The sequence below is a fragment of the Larus michahellis genome, chromosome 5, assembly GCF_964199755.1.
Source record: "Larus michahellis chromosome 5, bLarMic1.1, whole genome shotgun sequence".
Taxonomy (NCBI): Eukaryota; Metazoa; Chordata; class Aves; order Charadriiformes; family Laridae; genus Larus; species Larus michahellis.
Genome location: NC_133900.1, coordinates 37,134,197 through 37,150,731, shown reverse-complemented (window position 1 = coordinate 37,150,731; position 16,535 = coordinate 37,134,197). Strand labels below are relative to the sequence as shown.

Below are 16,535 nucleotides of genomic sequence, written 5' to 3'. Positions count from 1 at the left end.
GCTCTACCAGATCTCCTGTTTCCATGCTTCTTCTGGACATCATCTCTGCTTCCCAAACACCACCTCATACTTTCTTTTAGTTTTCTCTCCCATGAAAACCTTCAAAAAGAGGAAAGCAAGAACAGTAAAACAAGGAATCTCCTGAAATGCAGGTGTTAGTAGAATAACAGTACTATAGTACTTTCTGTGGGTACATTTCATGAAAAGCTCTATTTTGTATCATTTGTTGGAGTGACAACTCTGTTCTAAGTCCTAGGCAAGGAGTCCTGCTTATGGAAAAATGGCTGTTCAGGGCAGTGTTACACTCCGTAATGAGCCAAAACTTGGCCTGATGTTAGAAAATAGCTTTGTTATACTGTACAGTCTTCTAGGATTTAAGTATGTATAAAAGTTTCCCATACCGAACTGAGTGATATCAAAGTACAACTAAGATCATTTTTCTTTCATGTTGTTTTTTGTTCTTTTGTTGTTTTTTTTTTAAAGCAAAAATTGCATGAACTTCACAGATGCTGTGTTTATACAGACCCAGGCAGCGAGCACAAACGTGGCCTCACACAGAGCTTCTACTTAATTGTGTTCTGCTTCTGGAATTCAACTCAAAACCTGCAAAATTCTTTGCTCCTCTCCTCCACCCCCAAAACATTTTCCAAAAAGTAATTTGAACCCACCAAAATCTTGAGTTTACATATTAATAGAAGCAAAATTTTGAAAACAATTCAGTATTTCCTTCCCTTTATGCCAAAACAGGATGCCTTAACACTTGGAAACATTAATTTCTACTCTCCATCAAAATGAAATTTCACTGAAATTCTCCCGTATACAGAGTTCTTGGGGTTTTGTGCAACAGCATTTCCAGACAGAAGACCTCAGGCCCTGAAGTTTTTGCTCACCGATCTAACTATAAGCGGTGTCCATTAACATGAGGATAGCCATGCAATTATAGTACTTTATTTATTTATCAGCCTTATAGGTTGGTGGTGTTAATGCTGTAAGACTGTTATTGGGTAATTGATTTTTCCTTAGAGATGTATGTTAAGGTTTTAAAACAGTTCTAGTGGTTGGAAGAATGTCTTTATTCCACAAAGCCAAAGTCAGCTCACACTAAACGCTAATCCTTTGTGTTCTGTGTAACAGATTGCCTTGTCCCAGTGTAGCTGCTGGCTTACCATGGGAATACAGACATCCTCCCCAAGCTCAGGGTAACAAGGTATTTTTCATTCAGAGGATGTTATGATCCTTAGCAAGGAGACTCACCCAGCATTCAATCAAAACCAAACCTTGCTCAGTCTTCAAGACTCATTTTTAGTCAAGAAGATGTAATAAAACAGGCTGCAGCTGAAATGGTTCAGCAACTAATTGCTGCCTCCGCTGTCCACCCTGCTACCACCACGCAGAGCAGAAGACTGGCAGGAAAACATTCTTGTGTTGCAGGAACAGAGAACATTTTACACTTCCCTAACATTTTTGCGAGGAAAGCACAGTGGAAACAAGGCAGAAACAAGGCAGAGCTTTGAACACAGTGTAAGGTATGTACAAATGCTTCAGAGGTTTCATCTTTGTTTTTACTTTTCATTTCCCAGAAGTATTCCAGGGCTGGATTGCACAGTATTGAAGGGGTAGAATGCTTTGAAAAGTGGTTAGCTGTGTAAATCAGGAGTCAGTATAAAAATATCTGAAAGTGACTCCTGAGAATTTAACCATTAAGTCCCAATATGATTTCTGTTTTACAACCAGACATTTTTGTGGCTAATAAACTTGATTTATCCCACATGTATCTTGGGAAATGAATGTTGTATGTATGTACTTGCCACTTCATACAGTTGAACTCGTGGGATTTCATCTGCTTCCAAGCTTAGGTTTCCTGCCTTACATGACATGCATAATACAGTACCTGGTGAGAGAAGCCTTTTTCATATGCATGAAGAATTCATTTTTATGTATCTGTTTTGGTACTGCAGACTTAATATGAATTCTTTCATGACAGCAGGCCAAAGTTTAAAATGCCAGTCAAATTACAGGACCAAACATTTCAACCGATTAATGATATTCTTTTCTTTTACAGCTAAGAAATTAACTCCTTTAGAAAAGTCAAATATCAAATATGCATGAAGCAGATGAGAAAAAAAAACTTATTTGCTTATTTATCACAAGTATTTATTTCAAAAATTTTTTTAGAGCTATACAGAATAAAAACAGTCATGACCACTATTATGAATCAGCTTGGTAACAGGAAAAAATCTGATTTATTATTTTTACTTCTACTGCAAAATTTCAGGATGCTTCTGAAGGCTGTATTAAATAGAATAACAATAAGGAATTTAATTGGATTTGTATTTGCACTGATCAAAGTGGACTGGACAGTCTCTGACTTGATTACTAATTATCTTTTCATGAAGCTTAAAGAAAAACAAAACACAACTGATTTCCACATAGCCAGACCATTAAAATTCACCTCCTAACATACTTCTCTTTAGATAACAAAACAAGTAGCACATAGTGTTTTCCACTATAAATTGCTTGCAGTTATGATAAGGAAAGCCAAAGCCATCTCAGAAAAAACACACCTCTTCCACCACCATCACACCACCCCCTAATTAGGGAATGCCCTTGAGAACTAATTGCCTCTCTGAGGCTCCCACTAGGGCTTTAGACTGACAGGTACTTTTCCATTTACTGAAGGATTTTCCGTCCCTTCCAAACTAAAAAGATGCTAATAACCACCACAAAATATGCTGAACACAGGTTTGTGCTCTGACAACAAACAAAGCTATTGGCCTCGTGGTATCAGTTTTATTTGGTGGGTAGGATGTCCCTGTTCATTAACCATGATATATTATGTGGTGTGGATCAACATCAGAGATGCTTATCACTGGGCACAGCCAGACCTTTGTTCATTTCTGTACTTTCAAGAACAGAGACAGATATCAGATCATAAGATCTTGAGAAATTACCCTAATTGAAGGACACGGAGACACTGAACAACATGAGGCAGCAAACCCCACTTACTGAGCCATGAAATTCCTTGTCCTTGTGAAACGGGAGAAAGAAAATACGGCTTTCCTCTCTCTCCTCCTTTTCCAGTGAAAAACCAAGGGAAGGAACTTAGTCTTTCTCCCAATACAATCAAAAAGTCAAAACTAATTTGTTAACTCGCCTGCCGCTGATGCTTATTTCATGGATTTCACCTTTATTTTTAAAAATTACTATTACAATTCATGGTGATTTTAGAAACTGACATGCATACACAGTATTACATGCACTTTGTACATTTTCCAGGACAAGTGTACCTCTGCTATCCATGACCATATTACTTCAAATAAAACATCTTTTCAACTTATTAGAGCGCAAAAATAGTCTCGAGTCATGACAACCAATTGCTTGAGCATTTCTCCTCCTTTTGTCCACCTGCTACACAATTTTTCATTTTGCTTCAAAGTCAATTACTAAGGTTTAGTCAGCTGGTACTGACCATCACAGAAACATTAGAGGACCAGAGCTGTTTATGCTACCATGCAGAGAGGCATCAAGTGTACCAAAGCCCTAAGCTTATCTACGCGCCTAATTTTGTGAAGTACAAGCTGTCCCATAGAAGTCAAGACTACCAAGTGCAGTCTTTCTTATTCCGTCAGATTAAAAAGGGTGGCACGAAGCTAAGCATATGCTTCCATCTCTGCAGCATCCTGAGATAAGACAAACGAGCCTGTCACTAGTGGAAGCAGCAGAGTGCCAGATTTTCAAAGGCAATTCAGGAACCTATATTCAAGTCATATTTCCAGATACGCCCAGCTACCAACACACTCGTGATTTTCAAGCACAGCACATGAAGCTCTTTTGAAAATTTTGCCCAATACAACAGAGAGAAGGAGAAAGGAGTAAAACAAGAATGAAGGCTAAGGGAAGGGTGGTTTCAAGGCAGAGTCAAACGCATTTTCTTCTTTATTTTGGGAGCATGCCAGAAGCCACGTGAAGCAGAGGGCAGCCCAGCAGAGGTCTGCAGGAGAAGCCTAGCTTGATGAGCAGCCAGGAAGGTCTTGAAACCAGCGATGAGACGGTGGTTTCTGGGCTGAGGAAGAGAACAAACCCAGCAGCCCCAACCCACGTCTAGGCAGCCGGAGGACACAGAACACAGCATGACAGGAAGAGGGCCCAGGAAGCCACAAGGGCACCTCAAAGCTGAACTAGGGACTCACTACTGAGGGACGAGTCAAGGAGACAGGTAGTCTCTCTAAACATGTTAATTAACTAGAAACAGGAGCATCAACAGTGTAGGAGGCACAGACATATTTCCAAGGGTGTTTTCAGTCTCATTTAATTTCAGCATACACCCACAGATCACAACACGAGCTACATATTTTCCAATGGTTCATCCTATTTCTGAACATATTGAGTTTCTTTGACATGCTACAGACACGATCTAATTCCCCAATCCATCCCTCTTCATGCTACTCCTTCCACCTCCAACGCATGCTGCCTGAACATCACTGAAGGTACGGATGCCTGCAGACAGGTGTGTGTAATTGCTTTGCTCATATCTCAAATGGTCTGACCCCAAACAACTCCAGCTTGGAAGCACTGAAACCGTATCAGCGCAGTGCCATGCCCTAGCTAATTATCTCTGCTGGGAGGCTAGGAAGAGAGTCTAGGGCTCAGTGTCATGCTACCACGTCTGCATAGCTTTCAGCTGCCTTGCATACTACCGGCTTGGAGAGCAGACAGAAAAGCTTGCATCTGTCTATAGCTATCAACGTGCCCTAGGAAGTTAATCTTCGGCACACAGGCAGCAGGTTGTACATTGCAGTACCACTGCACCCACCAGGCTGTTGGAGGAATCAAAGCATTCCTTTCCACCTCCACAATCTACAAGAAGTGGGACTTCAGCCTCTCTCTGCCAAGAAGCAATCTGCTTCAGACATGATCCTGCCCCAGAGGAAAAAAAAAAATCCTGCCTTGTTGCCATCAGTAGCAGAAATGCTGTAAGTCCTTGTCATAACAAGGTTGTCTTCACATTCCTACTTGAGACCCCTCGCTCTGCATCATTATGGCACTTTGCAGTGCTGTATTTATGCTTCATTCCTACATACCGGGAGCAGAGCACACTCATTTCTTTTGCAGCTCTGCTGAGTGTCATCATCTGCATAAGAAATACAGTTCCAAGAGTTTTTACTGCATAACAAACACCTTCTGCATGTGGAAAACAGAAGTTATTTCTCTAGTTTGGAACTAGTCCCAATAAAACCAAAATGACAATAAAAGCCAAAGGAAAAGGTTAAAATCATGCCACAGGGGCCTGAAGAACCACAGACAACTAGTGAATCTGGTTTGCTGCACTGCTGCAGTTACTGCGGTGAAAGGGTCAGCTCTCATCTATTCATTTTCACACTAATTTATTCATTTTCACAGTCACTGGTCAGGTTGAAATTCGACCTCTAAAATCTCCCAACACAATCTATATTTTTGGTTCTGCTTGTTCATGTAACTCAAAGAGCTGCTGGCTACTAAGCATTCCCTAAAGCGACCTGTTGATCCAGAAGGGAGCTGCTCCTTCTCTTCCACCATCTCCCATCCCTCTCCCAGAAACTAGGAGGGCTGTTTACGGGCACCAGACAAAACCTTTCCAGTCACAGAAGGCTGTGAGCAGGAGGAGGTACGTGAGATAGAACTTGCATCTAGCTGCTGCCCACTAAAAAACATAAATTCTCTAGGATGGAGCAATGTCGAGAAGCCAGAGCAATCCAATAGCATTTAACTTAATTAGACTGAGTACCAAAGGAAGACAGGAGCCCATATTTCACTGTACCCCCGCTGAAGGAGGGAATGCAACACAAATGACAAAAAAGAAATTTACATAAGGGAAAAGCTTTCTATATGCTAAAAAGGAAAAGTACAATAGCAACCTGTCTTGCTGAAAGCAAGTGACCTGTGAAAGGGGATAAGAGCTGTGCATAGAGTTCCTACTATGTACAAATGTTTTAAGAGTCACTGATCACGATATAAAAGATAAGGAATGAAAAGCCAGAAGGAATAAACAAGCTCAAGCAGGGATTGCTGTATGGAAGCTGCTGATTTCTTCCAGCTGAGGTTTCTGAAAGAAACTTTCATCGCTCTGTAAGCACAGCCTGTTTTGTACAGGCAGCCACAGCTCTGCTCTGCAGTGAAGCCTCAGTTACAAAAGAGATGGTGATGGACATTTTTTACCCCAGAACTCCCTGCAAGGAGCTGCCTTCATATTTGTCACGCGCTCTGAGGAGACCAGCCAACACAAAGATCACTATCAGTGTGTCCCTGGCCTGCACTTATAATGCACATCTCCGATCAGCATAATTTACAGAAGGAGGCTTTCTCAGCTCCCACTGCCACTGCCCTTCTCCAAGGGCAGAGAAAGAACATCAGGACACACCAAATGGCCTTCAGGATACAATACGTGATGTTTTCTGGAATGGAATAGTCTTGGCATTACACCGAATATTTATATAAACAGTAATGCATCAGGATTTGGGGGCAGCGTGCAGAGCTCCGTTTCACACGACATCGCACAGGCTGCAGACAGCACGCCAAACCAGCTGCGTGGACTTCCTGAACTACTAATGGGTCAGGTGCCTGCTTTTTCATAAAAGGGCAGATTATTTACTCTTCGGTTTGGTAACAAATGCTATACCTGGTATTAAAAAGGGTTACAGCTCCAGGTAAATTTGTAATTTTCAGTCCAGCTATTTTTAACTAGGGTAATCACACCCTAAAAATTTATATAGCAAGTAAAGTAATTGTGTGTTATTCTCAGGCCAAGATTGCAGCTGGCTTAAAAAAATGCTGATACCAATCCCTGAAAATATTCCAAACGAACTCTAACATAATCCCAAAAAATCATTTCCCATGCAAAGCTTCAACAGAAGGGAATACAGAGGTTGTAACAGAGCTTGTCATTGCCTTCACTGTAGACATGCAGTGAAGCGGCTCCAGATTCAAAGTTATTTTTTAATAACCTGTTGGCTCACAAACAGCTTGACCTACTTTCTTCATAGTTTACAGAAAGAACACCCATGCATGCACCCTCTTGGTACCATTTTGCAACAACTACCCCTGTACATACTTTGATAAGTGAATAGATAACTTTCAATCCTGCACAGCTGGTTGATCATTTAACTGTAAACAAAGGCCCATCTACCACTTAAACTAATCTGAACCCAATGAAAGTCATCAGTGCCTTCGGCAGCAACTCCTTTATGCTGTATTTTCTGGGGCACGAAAAACCCCTTGGTTTTCATCAAACTTTACAAAAGCCTTCCTGCTGCCATAACAGCCAATCTGGCATTTTTCAAGTAAGATTATTTTTTTCCTAGTCAAAATTATAATGGGACTATAACTGGAGCTTATTTTGCAATACAGGTAGACTTAGCTATGAAGACAGGTCACAGTTGGACTGGCTCTTGCAGGGCTGGGTTCATAAGTTACACCAGTAACTTTTTTTTCAAACAAGAAAGCTTGGTGGGTAAATCTACTAAGTAAGGATATCTATCTCATTTTCATAGAAAGTACTGGGGGGGTTTTGCATTTCCTGTGGGAAGCAGGAATGAATAAATGAAACTTTCCACAAACTGCACTGTTCAAAGTACATCAGTAATTCCTGGCACAATACACCAGTATGACCTTTGTGGGGACAGGGATGTAGAAGAGGGAAAGTGTGAGTTGAAACAAAATTTCCACTTAAATAGTGATTTATGAGAAAGAACATAATTAAATACAGCTCATGAGTCAGACCTGGTGAAATCTAAAAGACCCAAAAGAAAGCACAGCTATGACCAGAAAAAAGGGACTTTCTAAAACAAGAGCACCTTCCTACACAACACTTCCTGAACCCTATCCTTGAGCCCCAGACAACTTTACTAAATGAGGAAGGTATTTTACACAGCCCACATGCAACCTGATTACAGCTGAAATGCCTGCACTCAAGCGAAGGCACAAAGTTTTTCTCTAGTGCACCCTCAACAGTTTGTACAGCCCCAAATAAGAAAGAAAGAAAAGACACGGTTGTGTTCTCCCTCCTCCAGGCAATGGCTAAACTTCATTTCCACTGCAGGCAAGAAAAGTGGAAGCGAAACCTCAGGACAAGAGTGTGAGTACTTTGCACCATCTTCCACTGGGGATCCATGTCAGACCGCACATTCCTCCTCTGCATCATGCATCACGTTTGCCTGCTTTACTGTAAAGAGCACTACTCTAGTAGCGTTTACCCACTCACTTTGCAGCTTCTTAGGAAGACAGCAAGAAGAGGCATCAACCGCCTCCAGCAAGAGAAAAGAACTGCCGCTGACCCACACCGTCAAGGAACAGGGCCAATCACCACCTATTCCACATAACAACAACACAGAGTGTCTGATACAGATGAATTAGATTGAGAAACCATTTGACAGATAGTTGTGCAAGTTTCAACTTTCTACAGCATAAGTGATGTTCTTTCTTTTGGTTGATCCACCACTTGGAGGGGAATAAAAAAAAAGAAAAAAGAAGACCGTTGCGTGCTATGACAGGGAATAAAACATAAAGTCTGCTGTTACCTTGCAAACTGGCTCATTTTTTGATGGACAATCACATTACTTAGTGAGAAGTAGAAACTTTGACAGTGTATGCTTTGGGCCCAATGGATATTCAATTTGATTAGCAGATAAAGTTGTTATAACTTTTTCAGAGTCCATTGGAATGTAATTGCCAGAAATCACCCTAGCAAAACAGAGGTAAATCTGTGTCCTAAAGAGACTGCAGCTATTGTCTACAAGCTCACTCAAAGAAACCAGCTGATTGTTTCAGTTTATATTCAGCAGATATAACTGGATTAGAGAATCAGAAATAGTCCAGACTTTACCAAATACATAAGAAACAATTTCCTGTGTCTTGTAACAGAATTGCACATCTGTGAGCACTCTGGGAGCAGGTGAGAGCTAAAGTCAAAGAAAATGCAGAACAAAGTAGGTAAACTAAGAGAATATTGGTTATGGTCACTGCATAACCAATTGTCCAGAAAGAAAGTGCGTTGAAGGATGGAGATTTTACCTCTCACTTACCCTGGTAAAGCTGAATGAACCTGGGATGTAAGGCAGACGTGATAATCCCATCTGGCAGCTCTCTCAAAAATAATTTCAACAGACTGGCTGCTGAATACACATCACCATCTTTAACAAGTTCCACCTCTTCTCCACGCTCGTACTGCAGACGCAACTGTTCTACCATTTTCATGCTGCCGTTTACCCTGAAGAGGCCTTCCTGCGTCATACCTGTAATTATATATTGCATATGAGATTGATCTGAACTAAGACATCCCAGTGATATAATTAAACAGACAATATAGTGTGAATAATGCACTTGTAATAATGCAAAGAAGGGCAATTGATACAACAAAGTTTTTTTTAAAAATAGAATTTTTCCCCCCAGAAGCCCCCTCTAGTCAAGTAATTGGATTATGACAATTAAAAAATACTAGTGACCAGATCTTGAGGCCTGGGATACTCTTTGAGAGCCCACAAAACTCAGTGGCATTGATGTAACCCCACACCTCCACAAAACAGGTCTGTTTCGGTTTTGGAAGTAGCCTGTTACCTTCAGTGGGACTCTGCCAAATTCACACACGTGACTACTTCCAGCTTCACGTTGTAGGGCAACAGCTTCTTACCTGTGACCATCGTGAAGGAAAAACATCTGAATGTGTGCCGATTGCAGCAGTAACTCCATAACGAGCACTGCAACTTTAGATAGCAGAAAATCTTGGTGAGCCAATGTACATTATGGACAACATGAAGCCCAAAGTATTTCACAATGAAAAAGAAAAGGTATGGTTTTTATCAGTTCAGAGCAGACATCTCAAAACAGCAGTCTGACAGAATGCTTCCAGTCCAAGAAATCTATACCGATGCAGCAGAGTTTGTAGGGAAGAAATAACCTCTTTTATTGGACCAGAAGACAAACTGATATAGTAAGGAAAAAAATAAAAGCATAAGCACTCAAGCATTTCACTTGACTAATATAAGATACTGCTTACAGATCCTATATTCCAGTATTCACAAAACACATTCTTATGTGACATGCTGTACTGCCATCTTGGGGGCAGCAGCGAACATCACATCTGAATAATGATTTTCATTTTTGCAGCACTAAGTGAGCAAAGGACACAGTCCCCACACAGATAAAACGTCCTTTATTCTTCCTCGGTCATTTATGGAAATAGAGGCTAGAACAGAATGGTAACAGTGATCAGATACGACTAAAAAACAGGAAAACTTGGCTTTACCTATAAATTTGAAAATAGACAGCTTAATGCAAACTTAGTTCAAGGAGGTAGCTGCCCAACAGTCAGCCCAGCTTTTACAAACGGGTAGTAAGTTCCTTATGCGCTAGAAGAGAGACTCTGAACTGGTCTGGCTTTAAAAAGCCCTACATTGTCTATTACAGCATCTTTGCAGAATAGGAGTTGTAAGACAATGTTGAACAAACAGTAACCATGATTCACAGAACACTCTGCCCCCAAATAGTTTGAATTCATACCCGGGCCTCTGTTAAAAATGTCTTCACAGTTAACTTCACCATTAATTCACAAAGCAAACATTGGGCAGGCACAGGAAACCCATTTCAAGAATTTCCCATGTAAGAGGGCATCTTTGAGATCTTGTTTGCACTTTTCAGAAAGAGAATGGATTATATCTTTATCGGGACTGGATAATCACCTTGGCGTTCAGAAGCCTAGCTTTTGCTGCAGAATAGAGGACTTGGCTTGTTTAGTTCATATTTGGCAAACAATTGCGTGGGATTCAGATCTTTTTATGGAACACGGAGCACAGCCCACAACTTGCAGTCAAGAGCGTTTGTCAGCTTCTGGTTTTGATTAAACCTAAATGAGGCAAAAACTTTTTCCATCTTTGCTCTTTCAGAGTTCTAGCACACCACTTTAAGGAAGGCCGAAATAGATCAAGCAAGATGCTGATGTGTAAAGGTAGGATCATATTTTAAATTTGCACCGTACCTTAATCCAAGCTAACTTTCAAGCCATGTTTGCATCTATCAGCTTCTAAGGGTCTATCAAGATACAGACATGGAATCTAAGACTCTGCAATTGGATTATCATTACTGAGTAGCTGAAAGAAAAACCTTAGGGTAAAACCAGATGCAGCTTCTTACAAGATGAAACTACCTCCACAAAATCTTTTCCATTGCTGAACAACTGCCAGAGGATACATCTGTGCACCAATCATAGAATCATTTAGATTGGAAAAGACCTTTAAGATTGAGTCCAACCATTAACCTAACACTACCAAGTCCACCACTAAACCATGTCCCTAAGCATCACATTTACGTCTTTTAAATACCTCTGGGGATGGTGATTCAATCACTCAACCCCAGGCAGCCTGTTCCAGTGTTTGTCAACCCTTCCAGTGAAGAAAATATTCCTAATATCTAATCTCAACCTCCCTTGGCACAACTTGAGGTCATTTTTTCTTGTCCTATCACCTGTTACTTGGGAGAAGAGACCACTCTACAACATCCTTTCAGGTAGCTGTAGAGAGTGATAAGGTCTCCCCTCAGCCTCCTTTTCTCCAGGCTACACAATCCCAGCTCCCTCAGTCGCTCCTCACAACACTTGTGCTCTGGACCCCTCACCAGCTTCATTGCCTTTCTTTGGATGTGTTCCAGCACCTCAATGTGTTTCTTGTAGTGAGTGGCCCAAAACTGGACACAGTATTCAAGGTTGCACTTCGCCAGTGCCTAGTACACGGGGACGATCACTTCCCTAGTCCTGCTGGCCACACCGTTTCTAATACAAGCTATTGGTCATCTTGGCCACCTGGGCACACTGCCAGCTGATATTCAGCCTTTCCACTGGGCAGCTTTCCAGCCGGTCTTCCCCAAGCCTGTAGCGCTGCATGGGGTTGTTGTGACCCAAGTGCAGGACCTGGCACTTGGCTTTGTTGAACCTCATAGCATTGACCTTGGCCAATCGATCCAGCCTGTCCTGATCCCTCTGTAGAGCCCTCCGTCCCTCAAGTAGATCAACATTCCCACCCGACTTGTTGTTGCCTGCAAACTTACGGAGGGTGCACTTGATCCCCTCATCCCGATTGTTGATAAAGATATTAAACAGAACTGGCCCCAATTTTGAACCCTGGGGAACACCACTTGTGACCAGCTGCCAACTGGATTTAAATCCATTCACCACAACTCTTTGGCTCAGCCATCCAGCCAGTTTTTTACCCAGTGGTGAACGGTGCTCTAGATTTCTACAAAGAGATGTATTTCAACAACAGCAACTAAAGTCCTATTAAATGAATGCAAAGAGAAGCTAAGAACTGGACACCTACTGCCCTGAGGGAATTAATAATAATTGGAATTTATCTGAAAACCTGTAAGAACATGTATTCCTATTCAGTAATGTACTCTGATGGGGTGTGTGCATGCAGGTGAATATATAGATCTATATATTTATGTCTCTCACTGCCAGAAAGTTACAGGCAATTTTTCTGCAACCAGAAAATGACACAAACATTCACAAATGAAATACATTCCATTTATGAACTGAACAGCTTATTTATGAGAGCGTGCTGCTTCGTAACACTGTAGTTTACTTTTTAATAGGATGTTTATAGGGGTAAGTTCAGCATCAAGGCAGAAAGAAAAAGAAGCAAACCACATACAGTAATATTCTTTGTATGTGGTTAGTGCCACAACCTTATTCAGCTCCTATTCCACAAAAGAGACAGATCCCTCCCTTTGAAGAGTCTTACATAACAAGTGCCACTAAGCAAAGGGACTCTATTAAGCTTACCATGCTGGGTGAGGTATTCGACTATATTCCATACAACTATTGGGATGCCGTTCTTGCTCAGCCCCTGCTGCTGGAGCTCCAGAAGACTCACACCAAACACCTTTGGACAGGTCGTGTCCCTCTGCTTGTTCAGTGGAAGCGCGGCTATCTTTTTCATGTCCTCCTTCAATCTCACAGCCGATTTGCTTTGCTTAAAGGAACAGAGGAAAAAACGTGTGTTAGTCACATTTGCTGCAGAAATAGCTACAACGTACGCACATCCATCAAAACTGGCTTTTACGCTCCAGAATAAAGTTTTGGTCTTACTTCCTTTTAATCCATAGGAAAATCTCTGCGAAGCAGGGAAATATAAATGAACAGAGAAAAAACTGGAAGAGTAACTAACAGGAAAAGAGTGTAAGTAGTCTGTAGTTAAGGTAAAAAGACACACTTTCATACGTTTCAAGTAATTGGGACTAGCAGGAGATTGCTTTTGTAACTCATGCAGTCCACATGGGTTACAGAAGTCACTGGACCAACACAAACACAAAAAATCTCAATAGCCCACCATTAGCTCAGATTGTCTCCAGGATGCCTATCAGAGTCTGGGAGAGTACCATGGGAAAGGTTCACTGCACCCTCCCTTCCAGATGCTATTCCCTAGGCATTCATTTTGGCCGCTGTCACATGAGATGGATCCTTACGAAAGATTTTATGTTATGTCTAGTATCTGCTAAGTCTGAAATTTAATTACTGAGGTTTTAGGGTTAGAAAATGTCCTGGTTTGAGGTAAAACGGAACCAATTTTCTATGTAATTTAATCACACATAATAAGAGTGGTGGAAAAAACACTCCACAATAAACTCTTAATTGCATATAGCACATAGGTTCTTCTGGAGGCGCGCCATTCTCACAAGTTTTGAGTTGCAGTGACATGGAAAACATGAGACCATAGACAATAAAACCCAAGGGAATAACATAATACAGAATTAATTCATCGGATCAATAATAGGCAGAAATCTAAACCAGCATACGGTATTGCAGGTTTGGAAAGAGCTCAAGACGGCAGAGCAGCAGCATCACCTACCACAGCTGTGATTTCCACACACCCCTAAGCATTATTTCACTAATACAGACAAGCACAGTACAACCCAGCAAACACCACTTAAAAAAAAATAATAAGTTTTTGTATTTATGAATTTCCTCATGTTTCTGACATCACGCTGCAGGAACCGAGGGCCACTTATACCATGGAGTTCAATCTATTTGCTTAAGAAGTCCACCACTAGCTTGATGCTTAAAAATTAACTTATTCCTACTGTGTGTTATTAACAAACAGGTAGTAGAAACCTTACACATAGAGAATATTGTACAGTAACAAAACATGCTCAGACTCTTGCCTAGGTCTTGGTGCTTGACTGTGTTATGACAGATTTTAGCAAGGCATGCATCTTTTATTTTAAACAAACCCCTTGAAATATCTTAATTTCTGAGACAATATTTTTACTGCAGTCTGTAAGCAACATGAACATCTGCATCAGTGCTGCTATTAAGCATGAGCGTCCTTCTTTCAGATATAAAATGATCTGGCGGTTCATTTCATTCACTTTGCTGTGGTTTTCCCATTAAACACAGCTATCTGGAGCACGTGTGTCATGTAGTTCCAGGTCCTATGCAACACTTAGCTAATCTTTAAGAAAGATGTTGCTTGTATAAGTGTCACAAATATGTTTTAGTATTTGTGAAACAGAATTGCAATATATAAATAAAAGTAGCATTATTGTGACCACCTAATAAATATTTGCAATAAACAGTACATACATCGGTGTTTGAACTGAAATTTCACTGACTTATTAAAATATGACATCGCTTTTAAAAAGAGATGTTCCCATTCAGGATTAAATGAATAATGTATGATTTTCACTCCAGGCAGACACATACCAAGGCAAAAATCATGTAGCCTAGGTTAAATTCAGAAGACAGCAAAAATCCTTTGAGCGGTTTCTGAGCAGCTGTGATGCTCAAAAGAGCTTTTCCAATTAAGGCCTCCAATTAGCCTCACAGTCTTGCTCAGTTACAGGTTTCCAGCCTGTTTCCATTTCAGCATTTGAAAACCTGAGTCACGGAGCTGGATTTACTTGGGGAAACTCACGACTTAGATTTGCAAGAGAAACAAGAGACACTTCCCTCGTCCACAGGAATAGCAGAGGAAATTTTCTGAGTTTGTTTCAGGATCTGGAGAGGATGCGCTAACTGGGAACAAAACATTACGCGTAATTATCCAAAATATACATCTAACCAAAATCAAAATGAAATCGCTCCCTCAAAACAGCTGCAAAACAAAGAGTTCAACGTTATATGATCTTATAGATGGAAGATCTGATTTTACACAGGGAAAAATTGCCCAAACATTAACGCAACTGTTACTGATCACCAAGACTGGAAAAAGCAATTTAATCATCTCTGCACGACACCGCCTGGAAGTGCCGCCCAGGCGGCATGCCTGGAGTTGAGAAAAGCTATTTATATGCCACAGGGAGGCACTTTTTCAGCTCATCCAACAACCTTAACACAGAGAACCATGCAAGGCAGTTGCTGGCTAGCTTAAAAGAACGGGAAAGGAAAGAAAGAAAAACAACCAAAATCGCCGTTATTAATCTTCACCTTCCCCCAGACGCGGTGAGGGGAGAAGGGGAGTGCTGGGGAGGAGAGAAGGCACCGGGCCCAGGCCGGCCTCTCCTCCCCCCAGCCCCGCAAGGGACCCCGGCGGAGGGCGGGAGGCGGCAGCCATCCACCCCCCGCTCCCCACAGCCCGGCCGCGCTCCCCCGCCAGCGCCGCCCCCGGCCCCGTCCTCCCGGCCCGGCCCCTACTCACGCGTATGGCCAGCGCCCCGGCCCCCATGCCGGCCGGCGGCTGGGACGCCTTCCCGCAGCCCGCCCTCAGCGCCCCCGCCTCCACTGGCCCCGGCGGCCCCCTCAAGGCGGGAGGCCCGGCCCGCGGCTGCTGCCTGCCCTGCCGGCCCGCCCCGCGGCCTGCGGGGGGAGCAGGGCCTGCCCCCTGCCCCTCCCGCGGGAGCCGCCGGCGGGGCTCGGCGAGGCGGAGGGGCCGGGAATCTCCCTCGCCAAGGCTCTCCGGGTCATGGCGGGCGAGGGAAAGGCCCTCCCTCCATCACCGCCACCCCGGGCAGCTGCGGAGAGGGAAGCGGGGGCAGCCCGCCTGCGTGAGGGTCTGGGCTCGGTCGGAACAGGACCGTGTCTGTGAAAACGGCAGCGCCAAACCCGCTTCCAGCCAAGTAAGGCTGGCGGGGCCCTTGGCGTGGTGAAAACTCTGCACATCTCTTGCCCTCACAGGCTTAAAGGTTAACACAGAGGCGGCATGGAGTCAAGTCAGACAGGCAAAAACACAGCGCTGCGCCAAGGAAGCCTCTGACGGCACCGTCGGATGTGCCAGGGCCCAGCCAAGCACCAGAGAGTGGTGCAGTGTTCAGCCTGAATTTAAAAAACATGAAGTAGTGTAAACCTAACTCCCCTGCGATTTTCCATCTAGGGATGATATTGGTGAAATAAGAGAGAAGTTGAAGCCACAAGGGGAGGGGGAGGACACCCCCCACCCCCAAGCCAGCAACTGCCTTCAGTCACCCCACGGCAGCGGCTGGAAGAGGAATTCATTCCCCCAGCACCCCGCTCCTCGTCACCACAGGCTGGAAGCAGGGTTTGTCCTAGAAACGTAAAGCGTGTTTCAAAACGGCACTGA

General features: G+C 42.8%; 1 protein-coding gene across 6 annotated transcripts in view; it reads right to left on the bottom strand.

The window, feature by feature from the left end:
- Window positions 1-15,911, bottom strand: part of FAM13A (family with sequence similarity 13 member A) — a 135,406-nt gene extending 119,495 nt beyond the window's left edge. For 4 of the 6 annotated variants that reach the window (XM_074589589.1, XM_074589591.1, XM_074589588.1 and 1 more), the window contains exons 1-3: window positions 15,657-15,788; window positions 12,803-12,992; window positions 9,057-9,266 (exon numbers count right to left, since the gene is read on the bottom strand). In XM_074589589.1, coding sequence (XP_074445690.1) covers window positions 9,057-9,266; window positions 12,803-12,992; window positions 15,657-15,683 — 427 coding nt within the window. In that variant the 5' untranslated portion in view covers window positions 15,684-15,788. Of the gene's footprint in view, window positions 1-7; window positions 110-9,056; window positions 9,267-12,802; window positions 12,993-15,656 lie in introns of those variants that run through there. The other 2 variants (XM_074589593.1, XM_074589594.1) reach the window with 2 other exon arrangements.
- Window positions 15,912-16,535: the final 624 nt, after the last annotated feature.